General features: G+C 42.6%; 1 protein-coding gene across 1 annotated transcript in view; it reads right to left on the bottom strand.

The window, feature by feature from the left end:
* htra1b (HtrA serine peptidase 1b) overlaps positions 1–807 on the bottom strand; it is a 57,958-nt gene extending 57,151 nt beyond the window's left edge. Inside the window, exon 1 of the mRNA XM_038821798.1 lies at positions 150–807. Coding sequence (XP_038677726.1) covers positions 150–585 — 436 coding nt within the window. The 5' untranslated portion in view covers positions 586–807. The remainder of the gene's footprint in view (positions 1–149) is intronic.
* Between the last annotated feature and the right edge of the window lie 24,912 nt (positions 808–25,719).

Here is a 25,719-nt window from a genome sequence, read left to right as displayed (position 1 = left end):
ATTTTATTTTAACTCGCCAATAACATGTGGATATGCACTCATAGCATTTACTTACATACAGCCCCTATTATGGACTGTCCATATTTTCAGATTTACTGATTAAGTACAAAATGAGCACATTTGGACAGCTCTCTGAGTGGTTCCCTTACCCAGTCCGCAGGCTCCTCTCTGGATGAAGATGATGGAGGGTTGCTTGTGTGCCTGTGCCTGCCGGCTCATCTCCTTCAGCTGGCACAAGTTGTGGTAGGTGCTGCCATCGCTGCCGCACACCGGCTCGCTGCTGGCGCACACACACACGCCCTTGATCCGCCGCTTGGCCGGGATCAGCGCCGGCGGCACGGAGCACTGCAGCTCTTGCCCGCACCTGGCCTCATCCCCGCGGCCGCCGCACGACTCGCCCTCGGCGGCGCCGCACAGGCGGCAGCAGCCGCAGGGATCGGGCACCAGCCCTGCCCGGCAGTCAGAGGGCAGCTCGGGGCATCCGGACACATCGCACGTGTGGGGGCAGCTGGCGGAGCGCTTGGTTATCCTGGCGTCCAGCAGCAGCCAGCTACAGCCCCACAGCACCGCGGACAACAGCAGCATCTTCACCCCGGAGGCAAAGCCCGCCAGAGAAAGTCCCTCAGCCCAGCTCCTCCTTCAACCAACTTCCCGGATCAGCTCAAAAACCCATGGGGAAAGTTTGTCTGAAGTTTTGGAAAGGCAGTTATTTCCAGCCACCTCGAGCGTCCACTTTATCCGGAGGCTTCAATTGTGTAACAGTGAAAGTGGCTTCTTTATAAACGCCCCAAGGGATCGAACTGTCAGACACGACAGCCGTCAGCATTCATTGGTCTGCTCCTGGTGACAAGCTCTGCCTCTCTCTCAGCGGCCCAATCCTCAGACTGCAGCTCTGTCAGGGCGCAATCTGACTGCACGAAGCTGCAGACAGACATCAGCACAAAGAGAAGCCATTCACTAAACAGCACTTCAAATTCGCCTGGTACACATAGTAAGGTTTATTGCACGATATTTCCCTGTTATAACCACTCAACAGTGCTGTGCCCCCCCCTCCAGCAGTGACATTTCAGGTTATGTCTCAATGTTTGCAGGTTGCAGCGGCACTTCTAAACTAGGACCAACTCTCTGACTGATTCAGAACATTTTCCAATGCTCGCGATAATAGATTGCTTCGTTTATTTAAAAAAAACTGATTTTACATTTGAGGGAAATACAGAGAGGAAATAGCATTCCGAGTTGGTGGAATTATTCCAACATTAGTTATGTCCTTCAGATGCGAGCCCGTCACTTGTTCTAAGTCCTCCTCCCATATTCCTCTTGTTGCTGCCTGGTAACTCAATGAGACCTATGCCAAAATCTAGACCAGTTGAGGAGGGCTTCCAGTGTATCCAGCATGTCGTCCCGTAGCCTTCAAATATTCACTGTGACAGTAACTGGGTTGCATGCTCGTCGTGGGCAGGATCTCACCTTCCATAATCCGCCCTTCAAAACTAAAGGGTTGCAAACCACCAGCCACCTAGTTTTTAGACTAGTGTGATCATTCATCGGTGGTGCTGAATGGAAATTGTTTTTTTTTTAAAGCAGTATGTTGGTGGATCAAGTTGTACCTTTCCTTCTCGTTTGCCTGTAGCAATTCCTCACCAAAAGAGCCTATTAATCTTGGCCTGAAGTCTGCCCAATCTATAATAAAGCAGTGCTGGCTCAACTTCCATTAGGGTGGGGATTGAAGCTGTGAGAATGGGCGAGGGGAATGGATGTGGTTGGAGGGAGCCCTGCACTAAATGCAGCATTCAGTAGCGTTTTTATGGATGGAAATTCATTAATTACATATGATAAATCCAAGAAATGTCTGTCCATTTCTTCGGCTGTTCTAAATCTCCCCCCTCCCCCCTGTGGTGATATGCATCACTGTAAATACACAAGGGGTTAATGTAAATACATGTAGACTAGCTAGACACTAGAGGGAGCACCAGAGACATGACACACAAACACTCAACCAATAGGCCAGTTAGATAGGACACGACCAATGGGCATTACACCAAGCCATATATAAAGGACACAGCACACACAATCTTCCTCTTTCCAGTGGAGACACTCAGTGAGTAGAGACACAGGGTTGATTCAATATCATACCCACCACGTGGATTGTAGCAGACTGGCTTGCCAGTCTGAGTAGCTATAAGAGGATTAACAGTAGAGTCAAACCCGAGTAGGAGAATTGTAAATAGTTCAATAAAAATGTTGAAGTTATCTCCACGTCTGAACCTTCCTTTGTCAGAGTGCACATCAAGGAAGCAGCTTATGCTACGCTAAGAGCATAACAAGACACATCCCAATCACTGCATAAGATTCAGCACAAAATCAAAAACTTTGTTTTAAACTAGCATCTATATACGAGAGAAATAGTTAACGTTTCAGGCTGTGACCTTCACTCCAGCATATTCTGGCTAATTCCAGGATTTTAAAATTGACATCCTTTCGAAAGATCAGCGGAATATTTGCATGGGAGGTTGAGCCATGTGCTGCTAACACGTTGCAACAGCTGTAGCAGCCTCTTCGCTGTGAATGGTGCCTTTCTCATCCTGTTTAACAATTTGACAATACCAATTGTCTTTCCTCTTCGGAATGATCATATTTCAAAGCTGCTGAAGACCCAGATGGAAATGGCAGTGTCAGCCCGTATCATTTGTACCAGCTAGGCTCAGAAATGTTAACACTTGCTGCGCTGCATCTGGTATCTGATCCAGCAAAACGTGCAAAGGCCTCACGGGCTACTTTTGTCACTGAAGTCTGCACCATCCTATCAGCTGCCCCCAGCCGAGCAAGCTAATCCTCTTCAAACCGCACCCCTCAGAGCTTGCATCTTCTGTTTTTATCCCCTCCAAGCTTACCTTGTTCATGAGGACATACCTTCTGCTCCCTCACCCTATCCCCACTTCTGACCTTATGTTGGTGTAGTGAAAGATGGTAGCGCCTAGGACACTGTTGTAGTGATATCCTGAGGCTGTGATGATTGGCCTTCAACAACCACAAACATCTTTCTGATTTCCATTTCTAGGGCTTCCTGATATTACATTCTATCAAATGATGCCTCAATGTCAAGAACAATCATTCTCACCTGGCAAACTGCAGTTCAGCTCTTTCGTTCGGGCTTGGACCAAGAATGTAATGAGGTACGTTGCCAAGTGGTCCTGGCAGAACCCAAACTGAGAATCAGCAAGCAGTTATTGGTGAATAAGTGCCACTTGAAGGCACTGTTGATGATAATTTCTATCATTTTGCTGATGATAGGGTGGGGACTGAAGGAGCAGTAATTGGTCGGGTTTGTACTCGCTTCATTTCTACCGAGACCTCTTGGACAGTGAATTTGTAGCATGGGTAGAGTTGGATTTATCGAATGTATTTAATGTAGGACTTGTCCATCTCATTACTCTTTCATTTTACAGCAACATTAAAAAAAAATTAAACAGGAGTGAATCTTGCCTAAACCATCACATTAAACATGAATACCATAAAGGAAAAATATCTTTTGATTCTCTGTTGTCCTAGTAATATAATAAAGCTACCGGAAGGCAACCTGTAAGTAAACAGTTTGAATGGAACTTTGCTAATGTTGCTCCATAAATGCAAAGTAAACATTGTGGTCAGCTTTCCTAATGTTTGATGGCACTGATGCAGAGCTTCGTCTACCACATGTGAAATAATTTACATTTATATTCCACCCTTTCCAACCTCAGGATGGCCCAAATTGTTTCTCAGTTAACCAAGTGTTCTTGCACTTCAATATAGAAACATGGCAGCAAGTTTACTCATGCCTGACATATTGAATACAAATTGAGTGAGGAATTATGTTCGGACAGACAGTATTGATTGGGGTGCCCCATGACTCAGTGTAGGAACCACTACTGTTCCTATTTTATAATAAATCACTTGAATTCAGAAATATAATTCAAAATAATCACATTTGGAGCTTACAAAATCTTACTTAACATAATAAAACACCCCAAGGCACTTCACGGGAGCATTATAAAACTAAGAATGACATTGAGCCATATAAGGGGATATTAGGTCAGATGGACAACAGCTTGGTCAAAGAAGTAGATTTTAAGAAGTGTACTCAAAGAGAAAAATGAAGCAGAGGTGTAGGAAGGGAATTTCTGTGTTGGGCACTAAGCAACTGAAGGCATGGTCACCAATTGTACCCAATTATAACAATCGAGCAGCTCAGAAATTGCAGAATGAGTTCGAACAATATCTAGCTGGGCAAGAGAATGGCAGATGTCATTTATTGTGCACAGGGTGCAAAATTGGGTGGAGGGCTTTGCTGGAGGGCACTTGATACTTGTTTCTGTACATTCTGTCAGGTGAGAGTAACGTTAAGAAATGGGAGTTTATTACTGTAGTAATGTCATGAGTGGGTGGGGCTGGGCTGTCTGTCAGCTTTTTACTTTCATTTTACGTTGTTTGCTGCAGGGTGTGTTTTAGTTTCGTTTTCACAGCTGGATAGCTGCAGTCACAGCCAGAAGGTGCATTAGAGTCTCTGTCTGTTATCTAAAGACGGGAAATCGATCCTGATGATTGAAAATTAATAACAGTAGTGACTTTAACCTGATGTGCTTCTGGTAAAAGGAGTTTTAAGTCATATGGATGTTAAAAGGAAAACTTAAAGGATTGCTTAGTGTTGTAGTCTTTGGGGGTTGTTTTTGAATTAATGGTTGCTAAGACGTTCACTGTAAGTTTTAAAAAGGTGAACTTGAGTTCATAGAATAAACATTGTTTTGCTTAAAATATACTTTTCCATTTCGGCTCTACCCCACCTGTAGAGTGGACCGTGTGCTCCCCATACCACAATGTAGTAAAAGTTGTGGGTCAGGTGAACTCCATGATACACTTTGGGGTTCTCTAAACCCTAGCCCATAACAAATTGGGGGCTTGTCCGGGATAAAAGTCTATCTATTGGATTGGCTTTGTTAACTTAAAGACAGTGAGGGGTGAGCATATTGTGGATGCTTTTCAGGTGTGGTATTATAGTTAAGTGGGGAGTGTGTTGTGGACAATGGTTCTTTCAGATGCTCTGAAGGTTTTGGGGGTGGAGACGGTCACATGCAATACCTTACAGACAGAGACTAAAAGCAGATTGTTAGATTTGGCAAAACCATTGCAGTTAACATTATCTGACAAAATGCACAAAGATGATGTAGGTATGGCTGTGGCTAAACATTTAAAGTTGCCTGAGATACAGTTTGACTCATTGGAATGGCAAAAATTCAGTTACAAATTAAATAAAGAATTAAAGCAGCTTGAATACGAAAGAGAGAGAGAGGAAAAAGAGGGGGAAGAAAGGAAAACAGAAAGAATAGCCCTAGCAGAACAAAAAGAAAGAGAAAGGGAGATACAGATCAGGGCAAAAGATAAAGAGAGAGAGTTTGAATTTCAGAAAATGGCCATGAAACATGACAGTCAGTTAAAATTGGCAGGCGTAAAGGGAAATGTACAGTTGGATGATAGTGATGATGATAGTGAGAAAGAGGGTCATAGTCGAAGGCTTGGTGGGAATCTATTTAAATATGTCCAAGCATTGCCAAGGTTTGACGAGAAGGAGGTAGAAGCCTTTTTCACTTCATTTGAGAAATTGGCAAAACAAATGAAATGGCCACAGGATATGTGGGTATTACTGATTCAAACAAAGCTGGTAGGTAGGGCTCGTGAAGTGTTTGCATCACTACCGGAGGAGGTATCTGAGATGTATGAGCAGGTGAAAAAATCCATCTTGGGTGCATATGAACTTGTGCCTGAAGCCGACAGACAAAGGTTTAGAAATTTAAGGAAAGAACCTGGTCAAACATACATGGAGTTTGAAAGAATCAAACAGGGTAATTTTGATAGGTGGATAATGGTTTTGAATATAGACCAAACGTATGAACCACTCAGAGAAATTATACTTTTAGAACATAGAACAGTACAGCACAGAACAGGCCCTTCGGCCCTCGATGTTGTGCCGAGCAATGATCACCCTACTCAAACCCACGTATCCACCCTATACCCGTAACCCAACAATCCCCCCCTTAACCTTACCTTTTTGGACACTAAGGGCAATTTAGCATGGCCAATCCACCTAACCCGCACATCTTTGGACTGTGGGAGGAAACCGGAGCACCCGGAGGAAACCCACGCACACACGGGGAGGACGTGCAGACTCCGCACAGACAGTGACCCAGCCGGGAATCGAACCTGGGACCCTGGAGCTGTGAAGCATTTATGCTAACCACTATGCTACCGTGCTGCCCGGTACGTTTAAAAATTCAATTCCTGATGTATTGAGAACTCATGTGGAAGAGCGGAGGGTTAAAACTGCGAGATTAGCAGCAGAAATGGCAGACGATTATGAATTAGTTCATAAATCAAAGTTTGGTTTCCGACATCAGTTTCAGCCTGTGAGGGAAAGAAACCGGGGACATGAGAAATACTGAAGTGGTAAAGGTAAAGGTGATCTGATAGGAGATAATAAGGAGTGCACCTCAGATTAAAAAATAAATCCAGGAGGGTGGAAGAGACATGAAAAATTTCAAATGTTTTCACTGTAATAAACTAGGCCATGTAAAGTCACAGTGTTGGTGGTTGAAGAAAAGCACTGGGAAGGCTGATGTGGTAAAACAGGATAAGACAGTGGGGTTTGTGAAAGTGGTAAAGGAAAGCCCAAGTGAAGCGAAGGAGGGGCAAAAGATTGTACAGCCTGATCAAGAGGTGATTGATAAAAAGGTGCCAGATCTCTTTAAAGAATTTACTTGTGTGGGTAAAGTTTACTCATGTATATCAGGAGGAGCAGGTAAAGAAGTCACAATTTTAAGAGATACGGGAGCTAGTCAATCTTTAATGGTAAGAGATGAGGAGTTATGCAGTTTGGGAAGAAATTTGTCAGAAAAGGTGGTAATATGTGGAATTCAGGGTGAGAGGAGTAGTGTTCAATTATATAAGGTAAGGTTGGAAAGTCCAGTGAAGAGTGGTGAAGTGGTAGTAGGAGTAATAGAGAAACTATCTTGTCCAGGAATACAGTTTATCTTGGGTAATGATATAGTTGGATCGCAGGTAGGAGTGATGCCTGCTGTGGTTGATAAGCCAGTGGAAAATCAGACAACTGAAGTGTTGAAGGCCGAATATCCTAGGATTTTTCCGGATTGTGTAGTGACAAGGTCGCAAAGTCACAGGTTAAAACAAGAGAAGAAATCAAAGAGTGACAATGATGTTGAAGTGCAATTGTCAGAAACGATTTTTGATCAGATGGTGAAAAAGGAACAAGAACAGGTGGAGGATGAGGCAGATATTTTTAGTTCAGGAAAATTGGCGGAGTTACATCAAAAAGATATAGAAATGAAACAGATGTATCAGAATGCATCCACGGAAGAGGAATCTGAGTGTATACCGGAGTGTTATTACCGTAAAAGTGATGTCTTGATGAGAAAATGGAGACCTTGACATATGCAGGCGGATGAAAAATGGGCAGAAGTTCATCAAGTAGTATTGCTGGTAGGGTATAGAAAGGAGGTGTTGTGAGTTGCACATGAGGTACCAGTGGCAGGTCATTTGGGAATAAGGAAAACTCAAGCTAAAATACAAAAACATTTTTATTGACCTGGACTACATAAAGATGTAGTTAAATTTTGTCAATCATGTCACACATGTCACGTAATAGGGAAACCTCAAGCAGTGATAAAACCAGCACCCTTAATACCCATTCCAGCATTTGAGGAACCTTTTACAAGGGTCCTAATTGATTGCGTAGGATCATTTCCTAAAATGAAAAGTGGGAATCAACATCTTTTGACTATAATGGATGTGTCTACTAGGTTTCCAGAGGCCATTCCAGTATGTAATATTACAACTAAAAAGATTGTGGAGGAGTTACATAACTTCTTTACTAGATATGGACTACCCACAGAAATACAATCGGATCAAGGATCGAATTTTACCCCAAGGTTATTCAAAGAAGTTATGGATAGCTTAGGAATAAAACAATTTAAATCAACTGCGTACTATCCAGAATCGCAGAGAGCATTAGAAAGGTGGCATCAGACTTTAAATACAATGTTGTGGGCTTATTGTCAAGATTATCCAGAGGATTGGGATAAAGGAATTCCATTTGTACTGTTTGCAATTAGGGATGCACCTAATGAGTCTACCAAATTTAGTCCTTTTGAACTAATTTTTGGTCATGAGGTAAGAGGACCACTTAAATTGATTAAGGAAAAATTGGTGAGTGTGAAATCAGAAATTACATTATTGGATTACGTGTCAAATTTCAGGGAACGATTAAATAGAGCAGGTGAATTGGCTAGACAACATTTAAACGTTGCACAAAATGTGATGACATGGGCAGCGGACAAGAAATCCAAAGTTTGTAGTTTTGTCAGTGGGGATAAAGTTTTAGTGTTGTTACCAGTGGTAGATGAACCTTTAAAAGCAAGGTTTTGTGGACTTTATCAGATTGAAAGGAAATTAAGTGAGGTGAATTATGTGGTAAAAACACCAGATAGACGGAAGAGTCACCGAGTGTGTCATGTGAATATGCTTAAAAGGTGCTTTGAAAGGGAAGGAGAGGAAAAGGAGGAGGTTTTAATGATTCTACCTCAAAGTGAAGAACCAAATCCAGATGACTGTGAATTTGACATACCTCAAATTAAAGTGGAAAACGAGGATGCTCTTAATAATTGGGAGAAATTGTTGAGTTACCTTCCAGAGGAAAAACGGATTGACCTGAAAGAGTTATTGATATCACATGGGCAAGTTTGTGGAGATAAATTGGGAAGTACTAAAATGGCTATACATGATGTAGATGTGGGAAATGCTGTTCCAATCAAACAACATCCATATAGACTTAACCCTTTAAAATTGGCACAGGTTAACAAAGAGATTGAGAGTATGCTTAAAAATGGCATAATTGAAGTGGGTTGCAGCCAATGGAGCTCACCCATCGTGATGGTACCTAAACCAGACGGTACCCAACGGTTGTGTGTGGACTATAGAAAGGTTAATGCAGTTGTAAGAACGGACTCTTATCCTATCCCACATTTGGAGGATTGCATTGAGAAAATGGGACAATCATCTTTTCTTTCCAAACTGGATTTACTTAAAGGTTACTGGCAGGTACCTTTATCTGAAAGGGCGAAGGAGATTTCAGCTTTTGTGATCCAGATGGTATATACCAGGGGTGGGCAAACTACGGCCTGCGTGCCGTACGCGGCCCGCCAAAGGTCTTTATGCGGCCCACCAAGTCATTTTTTAAAAAACATTTAAATTTTTAAAACATTTTTTTTTTTTTTTTTAAGGTTAATGGGGGGGCTGTTGGGTTACTTACTGGTATAGGGTGGATACGTTGACTTGAGTAGGGTGATCATTGCTTGGCACAACATCGAGGGCCGAAGGGCCTGTTCTGTGCTGTACTGTTCTATGTTCTATATGAGGCGCCCAGAATCATAACCGGGTGAAGTAATTATTTTATTTAATATACAATGCTGCCCTTTAAAATTGTGAATTTCTGAATGTGGCCCTTGCACGGAAAAGTTTGCCCACCCCTGGTATATACCATTCAAAGTTTATGCCATTTGGCATGAAAAACGCACCAGCCACATTTCAACGGTTAACTAACATAGTCGTTTCAGGATTACCCAATTGTGTGGAATACATCGACGATCTGGTAATTTTCAGCCAGACATGGACAGAACATTTGAAACATCTGATTGAGTTATTCGATCGACTTCAGGAGGCGGGTTTGATGATAAACCTAGCCAAAAGTGAATTTGGAAAGGCCCAAGTCACTTTCCTTGGCCATACAATCGGACAGGGTCGAATGGTCCCACGCGATGTGAAAACAAAAATTATTGGGGAGTTTCCGATACCCTCAACACGACAGGAAATAATGTGATTTCTTGGTATGAGTGGATTTTACCGGAAATGTGTACCCAATTTTAGCAGTGTGGTCGCTCCACTGACGGACTTGCTCAAGAAGCGTAACAAATTCCAGTGGACAGCGGAGTGTCAACAGGCATTTGACCGCCTGAAGGCTGTGTTAACCACTGCTCCTGTGTTAGCCATCCCAAATTATACGAAACCATTCAAAGTGGCGGTTGATGCGAGTGATGTGGGTGTAGGTGCGGTGCTTCTACAAGACGATGGAGAAAGGCTAGAGTGGCCTATTGGTTATTTTTCAAAGAAATTGAATTCTCACCAGAAAATGTATTCCACGATTGAGAAGGAGACTTTGAGTTTGGTGCTGGCTTTGCAACATTTTCACATTTATGTGACCAGCAATCTGTCTGACATCGTTACTGATCATAATCCGTTGACGTTTTTTGAGCGATTCCGGAATAACAATGCAAGGCTGTTTTGCTGGAGATTACTGTTGCAGCCATTTCATTTAAAAATAGTACATTTTGCAGGATGAGAAAACACGATAGACAATGCTGTGCCACAAATGTGATGAACGGAAGCAATTTCAGTTGGAGGAAGAAAAACGATTTAAAAAAGGACTATATTATTATACCTGTTTGCGTGTATTGTTTTTTGAAATGGAAAAGTATATTTACTGTACGCATTTCTTAAAGGATAGTGAAAAGGTGAAAATTGAAACCATCTTGAAAGTAATGGTTTCTTTTCTTTTCTTGGGGGGGGGAGGTGTCATGTGAGAGTATCTTTACGAAATGGGTGTTTATAAGTGGGTGTGTATATAAGTATCTGTAGTGAGAGTACCTTTAAGAAATGGGTGTTTATTACTGCAGTGATGTCACGAGTGGGTGGAGCTGGGATCTGTCAGCTTTTTACTTTCGTTTGAGGTTGATTGCTGCAGGGTGTGTTTTAGTTTCGTTTTCACAGCTGGATAGCTGCAGTCACAGCCAGAAGGTGTATTAGATTCTCTCTCGGTAATCTAAAGACTGGAAATCGATCCTGGTAATAACAGTAGTGACTTTAACCCGATGTGCTTCTGGTAAAAGATGTTTTAAGTAACATGGATGTTAAAAGGAAAGCTTAAAGGATTACTTAGTGTTGTAGTCTTTGGAGGTTGTATTTGAATTAATGGTTTCTCAGATGTTCACTGTATGTTTTAAAAAGGTGAACTTGAGTTCACAGAATAAACATTGTTTTGCTTAAAAAATAGTTTCCCATTTCTGCTCTACCACACCTGTAGAGTGGGCCGTGTGCTCATACCAAAATCTAGTAAACGTTGTGGGTCAGATGAACTCCATGATTCACTTTGGGGTTCTCCAAACCCTGGCCCATAACAATTCCCACCAGTCCACTCCATATTTTACAGGACATGGTCAGTTTATTTCTTTCCCTCCTTCGCTCTTCGAGCAAGGATGTGACATTGGTGTATTTCCTATCCTGATTCATGTAGAAGCCTGCAGCTTCAAACCTATTCATATCCCTTCCTATATAGTATCCCACACACAACTTGTGCACTCCAGGATTGAACAAATGTTTGTCAGCAATAACTCTGATATTTTTGTTGTAATACCAAAGATTCTCAGCCACTGCGTTCCAGATCCAAACCTGTCGCTGCCTGAAAAGGATTTCCCTCATGCCTCTATTGCTTCTTTCAGGTTAACTTTTGGCTGTCGGCCAACTATCGGCCCCTGTTGGCCGGTATTGTGAATGGTTCTCTCTGAGCGTTGCTCCACTGTCCTTTAAATCTTCCATCATCAGCCCGCTTCTAAAAACAAACTGCCTTCCACCCCATTCTCTTTGGGAAGCAGCTCTCCATCTCCAACCTCCCTTTCTTGATAGGAGTGGTTGAACATTTTCTCATATTCCAGATCCATACGCATCTTTCCCGAAACTACATATTTTAATTCCTCCAGTTTTCCACAGTACAAAAATGGCTCTTGTCGCAATAAATTCTATGCGTGTTGGATTCAAGTAAAAATGGGTCCTTCGCTTGCTGGTGGAGGGTAACTAGTAGGGTGCTGCAGGGGTCAATCCTCCAGCCTTAACTGTTCACAATCTATATAAATGATGTGTCATCTATATAAATGATCTGCAAGCAGGGACAGAGTGTAACACAGCAACATTTGCAGATGATACTAAAATCGGTGGGAAAGCAGACAGTGCGAGGAGATTCAGATTTTACAGAAGGATATCGATAGGCTAGGAGATTGGGTCAAAAGATGGAGTTTAATGTGGATAGGTGTGAGGTTACCCATTTTGGCTGAAAAAAATGAAAGTTAACTATCTAAATGGAAAGCAGATTCAAAATGCGTCTAAATTACCAACCGTTAAAGCCAGATCTCATCCTGAGGACCTACACTGAGGAAATAGTGCCTGGAATAGTGCATCACAGTCAAGGTAGAGTTAAGTGGGCAAATTGTGGAGCTGCCAACCATGTGGCCCGAGGAACTTTCCCATATCTCTTTGGCCGGAAAAGATAAAATTAAACTGGAGTGTTGTAAACAGCTGAGTTGATTCAAAGATGGATTTACAGGTATCCTGGAAAAATAAAACAGTGTATTCGAGGACACATTGGGGTCCATGGTCCATAAACGAAGCCCATGGTCCATGAACGGAGTACTAGTGCCATTAAAGGTAAAACAAAATAGCCAGCCGAAGTGTCTCAAGGCTAGATCAGTATGCTACACTCTACGTCACTGTACAAGCCTTGTGGATAGAAGAATCTTAGAACCCTTCACTATTAGTGCTTGGGCAAACCCTATTGTGCCTGTAATGAAGCGAGATGAAACAGTTTGCATCTATGGAGCATTTAAAATAATCATCAATCCAGTTCTAAAGGCAGATCTATACCTGCTTCCATAGATTGAGGATTTGTTTGCCAGCCTCGGAGGGCAGAAGATCAGCAACATCGACCTATCATAGGCTTACCTGCAAATGAATGTTGCAGCTGAATGTCAACACCTGCTCACCAATGTCGCACATAAAAGTCCTTTTCCGCTATAAGACGTTACCTTTTGGAATATCAGCACCCTCTTTATTTCAACGGACCGTGGACCATATCCTGAGTGGGTTTACAGGGAGTAGTGTTCCTGTGATGATTGACAAATTATTGGTACCAATAAATAATAACTTAGAAGCCACATTGAAACACTTTCAGATGTATGGTATTCACGTGAGGAAAAATAAGTGTGACTTCTTTCAAACATCAGTCCAATATTTAGACCATATGATTGCTAATAAGGGTTTACATAAAACAGCAAAGAGAATGGAAGCTATAATGGAATCTCCACCACCAACAAATGTAACAGTTAATTCCCTGGTTAATTAACTACGATGGGAAATTTGTCCCAATTCTAGCAACCCTACTCAAACCGTTACATACTTGCATGAAACAAACTTGGCATTGGACACCAGAATGCAAAAATCATATCAGTCAGCTAAATAAGCACCGGAAGAAGTCAGAAGCGTTTGTACCTTTCAACCGCAGAGGTGGTGGAGCTTGGTGTAAGAAAACAAACTGTGTGGAGTTTGCACATACATTTCCCAGTATCTGCATGGTGCTCCAGTTTTATCCCACAGTCCAAAGATGTGCCGGTTAAGGTGGATTGGCTATGCTAAATTGCCCCCTAGTTTCCAAAGGCTGGTTGAGATTACAAGGATAGGGCAGGGATGGGACCTAGGTGGGTGCTCTTTCAGAGAGTTGGAGCCTCCTGTACTGTAGGGATTTTATGACCTGCTTGGTCATCACTTCACATTGACAGATAACAGGCCCTTAAGTTATTTTAGGGCCACATAAAGGTATTCCTTAGTTAGCAGCAAGTAGACTCCAACTATGATCTTTAATATTATCTGCACGTTCCTACAAGATCAAATACCATCAGTCAGAGAGCCATGCCTGTGCTGATGCATTGTCACATTTGCCTTTGCTTGGTCAGATAACACCCAGTAGTGAAAATGTCTTCTATTGTGCGCAGATAGAACATGTTCCAGTGCCTGCGCTCAAGTCCAATGATATTCCAGAAATGATCCCGTGATGGGGAAGTTATTGGAAATGTTATTAAAGGGGAGAATAGCAGGAACGCACCCTGAATTAAAGTTGTATATTTCCAGGAAACTCGAATCGACAGTACAAGGTACAAAACTTGTGACAAAGAGCATGGGAAAATTACACTCAGATATAGTTTAAATGAAGGAAGCTATTTTTGGTGGCCAGGGATTAATGTCCATATAGAGGAAGAAGCAGGGCTGTGCCAGTCATGTCACCCGTAAGGAATACACTGCCATTGTTCCAATTGTATCCATGGGAGTGGCCTAAAATGCCTTGATAACGTCTACACATCGACTTTGCTGGTTCATGCGAGGGGCACATGTTCATGGTTGTAGTAGATGCAGGTGGCCTGAGGTGGTCGTGATGACATCAACCGTGATGAACAAACCATTGGTGAGATTCTCGCCAGATTTGGGAAACCAGAACAACTCGTGTGCGGCAACAGTTTACAGCTCAGGAGTTTGAGGGCTACTTAAGATAAGCGATATCCACCGTATAAAATCAGCACCTTACCACCCATCCACAAATGGTTTAGCCGAAGGGTTTGTTCAGTTCTCTTCCAAGGACCAAGGTTCATTACATCATCACTTAAAACAGTTTCTTGGCGATGTATTGCAATTCCGCACATGCGACTAGAGTTCCCCAGCTTTATTACTGATGAAGAGGAAGCCGAGAACTACCTTTGATTTAGTGTTATGGCAGGAGACAGTACAGTGCAATCAGCAGTCGCAGATCATGAGAAGAGAAGGTAATTCGAGAACATGCTTGTTTAAACTAAGAGAGCAAGCATTGGCACACAGCGAGAAGATTGGCCGAGTAGTGGATAGTGAAGAGGATAATCTCCAAAACAATACAGATGGGTTGGTGGAGTGGGCAGTAATGAGGTAGATAGATTTTAACACAGAAATGTGAGGTCATGCATTTAAGGAGGCCAAACAGTTATAGGATAATAAGAGGGGTAGATGAAGTAACTTTAAATTTTGCCTCAAATTATCATTCCCCACCATGGAGGTTAAACTGACTGGGCTGCAGTTGCTGGACTCATCGTTACACCTTTTTTGAACAAACCTGTAATGTTTGCAAATCTCCAATCCTCTGACACCAGTCCTGAGCCTTAGACTAGAAAATTTTAGCCAGTGCCTTTGAAATTTCCACTCTCCCTTCCCTTCCCTCAATATTCTTGGATGCAACTCATCCAGTTCTGTTCAAAAACATTCAATGGGGAAGTCAGGTGCAGATATATCCTTCAAAGTACTGCAAAGAAGAAAGGATTTCTTAGCTGGAGACAAAAAAAATTTTTTAAGATCAGTGTGTGTTTTTTCTGCACGCTCTGTATTAAGGACAAGCAAGCACAGACTAAATAGGAGACTCTAGATTGGCAATACTAATGAAATAAAAAATACATCTCTGCAAACTCTAACAAGAGATGAAGGAAATCTATGGGAAGGATAGAAGAATGGACAAAACCAAAAATACTTCAGGCTTCATAGTGGCAAGAATTGAAAAAAACATAACCACAGATATGTCATGTCATTGCAATATTGTAACAGTAAGATGGTTAACAAAAAAAAGAAGCCAAATCCATTAAAAATGAAAATTTGGTTGAAAAAGGGGTTTGACTAGCGGCTGAACTAAATGGTTAGTCCCTGGGAGGGTTCAATGAAGAGGTACTGTTAATATGTTCCCCAGCATAGGAAGTTATGTAAGTAAAGGGAAAAGATATTGCAAACAAAGTGGCGCTATGTAACATGAAAGGTGAAATGAAAATGAAATGAAAATCGCTTATTGTCACGAGTAGGCTTCAATGAAGTTACTGTGAAAAGCCCCTAGTCGCCACATTCCGGCGCCTGTCCGGGGAGGCTGGTACGGGATGAAGGGCCCACCAGATCATTTTGTATCACTAGCATTTCATATGAAACAGTTATGATCCTTGACCAAGTCCCTTATTGGTGAGATCCAGTTAGGGACGTATAATGTTTTACTTAATTAGACGCAAAGTTTATGATTCAAGACACTTTCTCAGAGAAGGAAGCCACAAACAAAAATAAACTTTACTATACAAAACCAGAAAGATAAAACAATTTACAATATCCATCTTATATTGTAACATTCCGAGTTACTATACACATATGTATGAACAAGCAAACTGTATACCACAGAATACAATGAATGACAGATATAACCTAAACAGATCTTGTGGATTTCTTAACAACCTCCGAGCATAACGTTAGTGCTCCAATGGGGTACCTTTCCCGCAAAGGCCCACAGCAGAGTTGCCAACCTTTGGCTGCCTTCTTTGATCTTCAAAGCTTCTATTTATCTCGTTTCGCTTTACAGAGCTTCTCCCACGCCATTTCTGCCCCCTGCAGTCATTTCCAATAATTTGGATCCTGTTTCCCTGCTTCTTTCTTTTAACTGAATTTAACGGTGATGTTTTTCTGTGGCTTTTCTTTATCCCTCACCTGAGCCTTCCCTTTGTGGCCTCTCTCTTTCTCTCTCGCTCTCTCTTTCTCCAACGGTTTTGGAATCATGCTGGCTGTGGTCTTCCACACCTAGTCATCGGACTTGGGTTTTCACACCTTCGTGCTCTATACACAGGCGCGCAGAGCCTGTCCAACACCTGAAGAACATAAAGATGCCAAACTGCATATGTCTGTGCATGCGCAGAAAGATGAGTTTCAGGGGTAGCACGGTGGTGCAGTGGTTAGCATTGCTGCCTCACGGCACGGAGGTCGCAGGTTCGGTCTTGGCTCTGGGTCACTGTCCATGTGGAGTTTGCACATTCTCCACATGTTTGCGAGGATTTCACCCCCACAACCCAATGGATGTGTAGGGTAGGTGGATTGGCAATGCTAAATTGCCCCTTAATTGGAAAAAAAATGATTTGGGTTCTCTATATTTATTTAAAAAAACAAGGAGGATGGGTTTCGTTGGGAACCAATGTTCCCAACCTTCCCATGGCTAATCTATTTGGGATCTCAACTCTTTTTCCTGCTTAGCTACAAATTTATTTTAAAGTTAGAATAATAATCTTTTTATTGTCACAAGCAGACTTACATTAACACTGCAATGAAGTTACTGTGAAAAGCCCCTATGATTGGCAGATAAAGATAAAGCTATTAAACTTATTTATAAAAGCCCAATTTTATAGGAACTATAGAACAGAAAATGTTTGGTACCAAATTGACCCTTTCACTGCACACTCTCTCCGTCCGGTTTAGTAAAAGAGTCTTGTCTGAAAGCTCTCAGTTAACATAAAACAAAAGGTAAATTCTCTCCAGAATAAAATTGTTTGGATAATGTATACCATTAAATGACTACCTTGCCAATTGACTACACCCTGTCTGACACATTTAACGTTTTGCTGTTTCCTCAAAACCAGATCTCCCATTTGTTGAAAGCTTGTTCAATACAAAGAGATACAATTTTGCGTCTTGTTTGTATAACCCTTGCACTGAATTCATACTTAAGCAGTTAGCTAATGCAAATTGTATAACTTGCAATTATCTTCAGCCATGATTTTTTTTAAAAACTTAACATCTTGGATCAGATACCTTCCTGAAGTCTCTAGTGTTGACCCTGCTAAAGTTCATGGGTCAAGTAGATGTCCCTAATTTATACAATCTGATGGCAAGTAATCCAGGTTTGAGTTCTAACTCCTCCAATATTTGGTGGTCTGAAAGGTGACACAGGGAAACCAGGGAATTATAGACTAATTACCCGAGTATGGGGCGGCACGGTGGCAGAATAGTTAGCACTGCTGCTTCACATCGGCAGGGACCCGGGTTTGATTCCAGCCTCGGGTGGCTGGCTTTGTGGAGTTTGCACATTCTCCGTGTCTTGTGTGGGTTTCCCCTGGGTGCTCAGGTTTTCTCTCACAGACCAAAGATGAATAATAATAATAATCTAATGATAATAATTTTTCTTTCAGTGCCTCCCCATCTTTATCCCGAGGGCCTTCTTTAAAAACAGGTGAATAAGGCGATTTTGGGCTTTGTGTGGGCAGGTAAAACCCCGCGCATGAAGAAAGTATTCTTGGAGCATACTCGGGGGAAGGTGGATTTGCGCTGCCGAACTTTTGTAACTACTACTGGGCGGCTAATATAGCCATGATTAGGAAGTGAGTCGTGGGGGGTCGGCGTGGGAACGGGTAGAGGCTGCATCATGTAAGAACACAAGTTTGGGGGAACTGATAAAGGATCCTCTTCCGTCTCCCCAGTCAATACTCCATAGGCCCAGTGGTAGTAGTGGCTCTGAGAATCTGAGGTCAGTGGAGCCAATACAGGAGAGCGGAGGGAGCATCGGTTGGGGCCCCGATATACAACTATCAGTTTCTTCCGGGTGGACTGGATGGTGGGTTCCGGGGATAGCAGAGAGCAGGAATTGTGAAGGTGGGAGATCTATTCATAGACGGGAGCTTCCCTAGGTTGAAGGCTTTAGAGGAGAAATTTGAATTGCCAGCAGGGAATGGGTTTAGATATCTGCAGGTATGAGATTTTTTTGAGAAGGCAGGTTCCGCGAAAGAGATAGAGGCAGGTCTGTGGGTGGATGCCTGAAGCAGGGTTAACACATCCTCATCACGTGCCAGGCGTAGCCTGATACAATTTAAGGTAGTTCACCAGGCCCACATTTTTTAAAAATAAATTTAGATTACCCAATTATTTTTTCCAATTAAGGGGCAATTTAGTGTGGCCAATCCACCTAGCCTGCACATCTTTGGGTTGTGGGGGTGAAACCCACCCAGACACGGGGAGAATGTGCAATCTCCACACGGACAGTGACCCAGAGCCGGGATCGAACCTGGGACCTCAGCGCCGTGAGGCAGCTGTGCTAACCACTAGGCCACCGTGCTGCCCCACCAGGCACACATGACGGTGGCCCGGATGAGCAAGTTCTTTGGGATAGAGAACAGGTATGCGAGGTGCGCGGGAGGTCCAGTAAATTATGTCTACATGTTTTGTGCATGCCCGAAGCTTAGAGGGTTTTGGCAGGGTTTTGCTAATGCTATGATACGGTACTTAAAACACGGGTGGTGCTGAGTCCAGGGGTGGCGATCTTTGGAGTGTCGGAAGAGCTGGGAGTCCAGGGGACAAGAGGCTGACGTTTTGGCCTTTGCCTCCCTGGTAGTCCGGAGACGGATTCTGTTAATGTGGAGGGACTCTAAGCCACCGAGTGTAGAGGCCTGGGTTGGTGACATGGCTGGGTTTCTCAGTCTTGAGAAAATAAAGTTCGCCCTTAGAGGGTCAATGTTGGGGTTCGTCTGGAGGTGGCAGCCGTTCGTCGACTTTCTCGGAAAAATTTAAATGCCAGTAGAGACAGAAATCTAGAAGCGGGGAAGAGGGGGGGGGGGGTTAGGCTATTGTTTCATTATTGGGGGTGCGAAGCACGGGATAGGGATGGAAATGTTTTATGTACCATGTTGATGCTATTGTTATTATTATAAAAATTATAAGTACCCTAATAAAATGTTTTTTTTTTTTAAAATAATAATCTTTGTCACCAGTAGGCTTATATTAAACACTGCAATGAAGTTACTGTGAAAATTCCTTAGTCGCCACATTCCGACACTTGTTCGGATACAGAGGGAGAATTCAGAATGTCCGAATTTTTTAATGGCAGGACTTTCGCAACTTGTGGGAGGAAACTGGAGCACCCAGAGGATACCCACGCAGACACAGGAAGAACGTGCAGACTCCACACCGACAGTGACCCAAGCTGGGAATCGAATCAGAGTCCATGGAGCTGTGAGGCAACAGTGCTACCCACTGTGCTACAAGTGGGATTAGGTGGGGTTACAGGGTTATGGGAATAAGGCGGAGGATTGTGCCTAGCTAGGGTGCTCTTTTGGAGGGTTGGTACAGACTCGATGGGCCAAATGGCCTGCTTATGCACTGCAGGGATTCTATGTTGTTGGAAATTGCTAGAATCCAAGATAGGGTTACTATCACATTGAAATGTTTCGGCTAATCAGAGAGGACCAGCATGGATTTGAAATTTCCTTCTGACGAAATCATATTGGACTCAAAACGTTAACTTTTTTTCCAGTCTCCACAGACTCTTAAGGTTGCCAACTATGATTAAATGTATTCCTGAAGGTTTGATCATGACCCATCTCCAGCCATTTATCGGTCAACACATCCATCCTTGTGACACACTGTCTTCCTGTGCCAACTGGAAATTTAAAAAATTACTCATTTGGAGTAAAGCAGCCTTTTTATCCTTATTTACAATATTTTTACACCTAGTAAAGAGAAATATATTTTTTAAAAACAACAAAAAGAAACCAACGTATCAATGATTTTTCTCTAGGTTTGCAAATAGTCGTGTCTGGGTGGCTGGTCTTCAATTCCTCGAGACTCCAGGCCAATCCTGGTGAGTTGGCAACCTCACAGATGCTGCCAAACCTGCTGAGCCTTTCCAGCACTAGCTGCTTTTATTTCAGATGTCCAGCATCCGCAGTTATCATGGAATTGTAAAGGATAGGTTATGTCTGAATTGTTTGAAGAGGTAACTAAAGAAGTGGACAGGGAATGTCTGTGAATGTTATTTGTATGGACCACCAGAAAGCATTTTACACAGCTCCTCATGAGAGACTGTCAGCTAAACTTGAAGCGCATGAAATTGAAGGCAAGAGTAAGGGGACAGGGAATAGGAGTAAGGGGACAGGGAATAGGGATAATGGGCAAGTACTTCAATTGATAGGATGTGACCCATGGATGTGTCCCGCAAAATGCTAGAAATACTCAATGTGTGGGCGGAATTGTTGGAGGAAAAAAATGTTTCAGGTCATAGACAATAACTTGTTTCTGTCTCCACAGATGCTGCCAAGACTTGCAAAATATCTCCAGCATTTTGTTTTTATTTCCGATTTTCAGCATCTGCAATATTTTGCAATGTGTTGGGATCTGAATTCACTGCATTAACAACCTGGATGATGGGACAGAAAGCTATGCAGCCAAAATTTGCCGATGACACAAAATATTTGATTGTAAGGAGTGTAGATGGGGGCATAACCTGATGGGCAAAACTGCAACAAATGGATTTCAATATAGTCAAACGTGAAGACGTCGACTTTAGACCCAAGAAGAATAGGATGGTGTACTTTCCAATTGCTGAAAAGTTTTTAAAAATCAGTAAAGGACCCGAGATTTGGGAGACCAAGTACACAGATCATGGCAATGGCATGGAAATATACAGGAAAAATATCTAAATGGTAATGGAATACTGATATAATTTATGAGAACTAGAATATAAAAAAGGTAGTCATCATGTTGCAGCCACACAAAGTCCTTGTTAGACTACACCTGCAGTACTGTGAGCAGACCTGCTTAGGAAGGACACATTGGCCAGGATTCTTCCTTCTGGGGACTAAGTCCCCATGCCCGCCGAAAAACGGGGTAAAATCACTCCGGACTTTTTCCTCGAAAGTCCGGGTGATTCTTCGTTTTCCAGGGGGCTAGCAGAGCTCCTGCGTGCATCCTGCAGCTCTGGCTGACAGCGGGGCCTAACAGCTCCCGACCGGCCCAGCGTTGACCGCACGCGACTGGCAGATCAGCAGAGAATCGTGGAAGCGCCGTCGTGCCAGATTTCCGGCATGAGCGGCTATGCTTCGCCTCCACCAGGCGGGGAGTCAGAGAATCCCGCCCATTGGCTTGGGAGGGAGTGCAGCAGTTTCTCTAGAATGATATCTGAAAATGGGAATTTAGACAGTTAAGAGTTGATTTGATCAAAGTTTTCAATTTATTGATAGGATAGATGGAGAAGCTATTCCTGCCAATTGATGGGTTTAGGACCAAAATTAGAGCCAGACCTCAGGAGTAAAATGAGGAAAAACTCTTCACAGATATGGTGGTAGGAGTTTGGAAATCTCTACTTCTAATGGCAACTTATGCTCAGTCAGTTATTAATTGTAAAACTGAGATTGATGAATTTTTGTGAGCCAAAAGAGAATTGGAGAAAATATGGGCCGGTCACGATATCATTGAATTGCAGAACAATCTCAAAGACCTGAATGAACGCCTCCTGTTCATATGTTCCTGGTCTCACCAGAGTAGGCCGAACATTAGATGCCCCTATCGATTTAAGTAACAACCTTGTTTACGGCAGGTGAAGTCTCCAACCTCTGACAATAAGAGAAGTTTAAATGCTTCACTGGAATCCGACATAGCTGAGTCCCATCAGAATTTCCTGCCCTTCTGGTGCAAGCCTGCTGAATTACATAGAACAGAGAACAGTACAGCACAGACCAGAAAGACAGCCAATTTTCAGCCAGCATTAATATCACTAACAGTTCCATTAACATACCTTAAGAAATATGCATTTCTTTAATTGAAGTGGTTTACGAAGTAAGAATGCACATTTGTGTAGTGTCTCAGCACATCCTCAGGACATGTCAAAGTGCTTCATAGGCAATGGGTGGCTTTGGTAGTCAAGACAGATATTTAGACAAATGCGATTGCTTGTTTACACATGCAAAAGTCCTGTAAAGCAGCTTGCAGTACTGTCGCATGAAAGAACATGAGGCAAGAACATGAACATCTTTCATGTGCAGCTGAAGAGGCAGACATGATATTGATTTAGCATCTTATGGGTAAACCAGCAACTGTCAATGGGCTACCTCCTCAGCACTACACTGAAGTGGTGGCCTACATTGTGTTTAAATCTTATGAAGCTTGAATCATCAGAGAAAGTGGCACCATTTGAACAAGCTGACACATTATAGGCAGGGGTTGTTTCTGCGTCCAATCACAATGTTTTTGGTCAACTAGGTATTGCTGCCAATTCTGAACAGCAGAGCTTAAGCAGTCTGTTCAACCACCTGAAATTGATTGAAGTGGCTTGATTATCCATTGAAACAAAAGTGCAGCTATAGCTCCATAGTGAATAAAACTATATTTTAGCTACATCCAATACAACTATTACGAACAAGTTTTCAATCTGTGCAATCTTATAGATAACAACAAAATGGCCACATTTGAATTTCCTGTTGGCAGTACAGCAATATAGTTTCCTTCACTGTATTTAAAAGGCCAATAATAGTTCCTCTATATTGCAAGCCATAGAAGACTTCAGCTATAGAAATAAAGGCATAAATTATCAAATAATAATTCTGTCTCGTTAGCAGTAAGTAACATTATAGAATTACGTTTTTAGGCATATTTCATTAATAGTTTTGTTCAGGCCCTAATATTTGTTTCAAATATCTGTTTAAATGGCAGCACTTCTCTGACACAGGGCTGGCTACCCAACAACTATAGCAGAGTGGTCCAGTGGTTAGCACTACTGTCTCACAGCGCCAGGGACCCAGGCTCAACTCCAGCCTTGGGTGACTGTGGAGATTGCACATAATAATAATTCTCCTTGTGTCGGCATAGGTTTCCTCTGGGTACTTCGGTTTCCTCCCCATTCAAAGTTGTGCAGATTAAGTGGGGCTATGGGGATAGGGCAGGGGAGTGAGCCCAGGTAGGGTGTCCTTTCAGAGGATCGGTGCAGATTCAATGGGCCGAACGACCTCCTTCGGCACTGTAGGAATTCTGTGTCTACCAGTGCTCAACATCACTACCAGAAATTTGGCAAAATCTTATGTGTTGCATAAAGTATTGTACAACTGATAAACATCCCACAATTTCTAACACTACAGTACTATACTTTTCTCATAGGATTTCGCTGTTTTTTTGGTAGGTTTACATAGGACGTCAGCTTTTACCATCAACAAATACTTAAATGATAAATCCAAAATGTCTCTTTATAATTATATCTATTTCCAGGTACATTTTTGATCTTGGTCATGTTTTCCATATAACCTTTTAATATCTTGTCTAAATTATAAAAATATTCATGAATTGCTATTCCAATCTAAACCTTAGTTCATTATCTTCTCAAATTCTATTAACAAAGTACAGACTTGATAGGCCGAATGGCCTCCTTCTGCACTGTAGAGGTTCTATGATTGTAAGAGTTGCGATTTAAACATAATTGAAATAAAAATTAAAGGATAACCAAGTCAAAGATGTTCCTCAGCTAACCACAAGATGTCACTGCTGCTTACTTCTGACACCAAATGCTGCAAGAACAAATAAATATGCAAGTGCGATTTCAACCCATGGCTTGGTGCGTTTTTACTATTTATCTTCAACCTCTTGGCACTTTAATCATTATTTACCTTGCTTATCAAAAAAAAACCCTCAATGCAGAATTGGCTTGGTGCAAGTTTCTGAAACTATAGACGGTAACACAACATAAATAGGACATATACGATAAGAGTCAATAGGCCAATAAGAGACAGTCTCTCCCAACAGATCATACACCACTGGTACCACCTGCAAAGGAAGTGAAAATAATACATGCCAACATGCAAAACTAGCAGAAATTGAACTTGGGCAAAAAGAAAACCGGTATGCAAAAGGACAATGGTTGTGCACAGTTCTTCAAACAGAACATGAATGCCACAGTGGATGAGCCTACAAATAATTAAGGCACAAGTAAAAAGTACACTCAACTTTGCGTTACTCCCAGTATCTTCAAACCTCGTCATTTCCATCTAGTTGAGGATCTGGTTATGCCATTGACTCAAGATTTACTTCCATGTAGCTGAAACCTGTGTTTATACCAGAGTGGTCTTCAGCTCTAAATGGAGCAATCCTTCTCTGACTCACCTCCTGCACCAAAAATCTACAAATCTTCAGCTTCAAAGGGAGAACTATTGCTCATGTCTCTGCCATGCCATTATGACTGACAACTACACCTTTTTGCCCTCATGGCTTGCATTTTACAGCGAGCTGCAGCTTTCAAGAGATGATGCCCCACTGGATTGGTTTTCTCCAACCCCATGTGTCACAGGCAAAGCTTTTACTGTCAGCACCCCCTTTAAAATTAAGAGGGATTCTTGTTGCAAAATTCAACATTGACCTTCACCCCTGCTGTTAGTGGCAAGTGTACACACTTCAATACACACAGCCTTAATGTTGCCGAGATCGCAAAATCAGAAGTTGTGAAGGACCATGGGTACTAGCTTATCTGAAATTAAGCTTCACGCATATCTGACAATCCATTACTTTTACTACAGATATAAGACAAAAGGTGGAGATTTATTTTCTAGGGTCAAAGATCATACTCCCTTATAAAACTATTAGAACAAATGTCCGGTGGCGACCATGGAGTGAGTGGTCACACATTTGGTGGCTCCCCCTTGTGGTATTTGTTTCAGAACTTTTCCCCAGCTAACAAGGATGTGAGGCGGAATATAGGCGAAGGAGAGCGAGAGGAAAAGATTAACCCGCTGGTGTGTGGAGCCGAGGGCCAGAAGCGGTTGAAAAGAGGGAATCAGACTGTAGAAGTTGGTGTGGCGCCTGCGACGCACGTGGAGGTGGCGGAGGAGCAGGGAGCAACCCTGCTGGCTCACTGGTCGACCGAGCAGCTGGTGAGCTTCTTGAACAAGACGTTCACCCAGCAACGGAAGGAGAGTCTGGAGGATCTAGCCCGGGCGGTGGATTCGATTACGGCGGTTGTCGACCGCCTTGAGACGAGGCTGGCAGCCCAGGGTCAGGTGAACCAGAAGATTGAGATGGTGGTGGGGGAACACGAGGAGCAGTTTGCCTCAATGGCAGCAGAAATGGGGCTGATGCGCGATCAGCAGAAGCGGATCCAGGAGAAGGTCAAAGACCTAGAGAACCGGTCAGGCAGGCAGAATATAAGGATTGTTAGCCTGCTGGAGGGTTGTGAAGGAGCTGATG

This window comes from Scyliorhinus canicula, chromosome 16 (genome assembly GCF_902713615.1).
Source record: "Scyliorhinus canicula chromosome 16, sScyCan1.1, whole genome shotgun sequence".
Lineage (NCBI taxonomy): Eukaryota > Metazoa > Chordata > Chondrichthyes > Carcharhiniformes > Scyliorhinidae > Scyliorhinus > Scyliorhinus canicula.
Note: the sequence above shows the minus strand (reverse complement) of the source record. Positions and strands in the feature narration are given on the sequence as shown.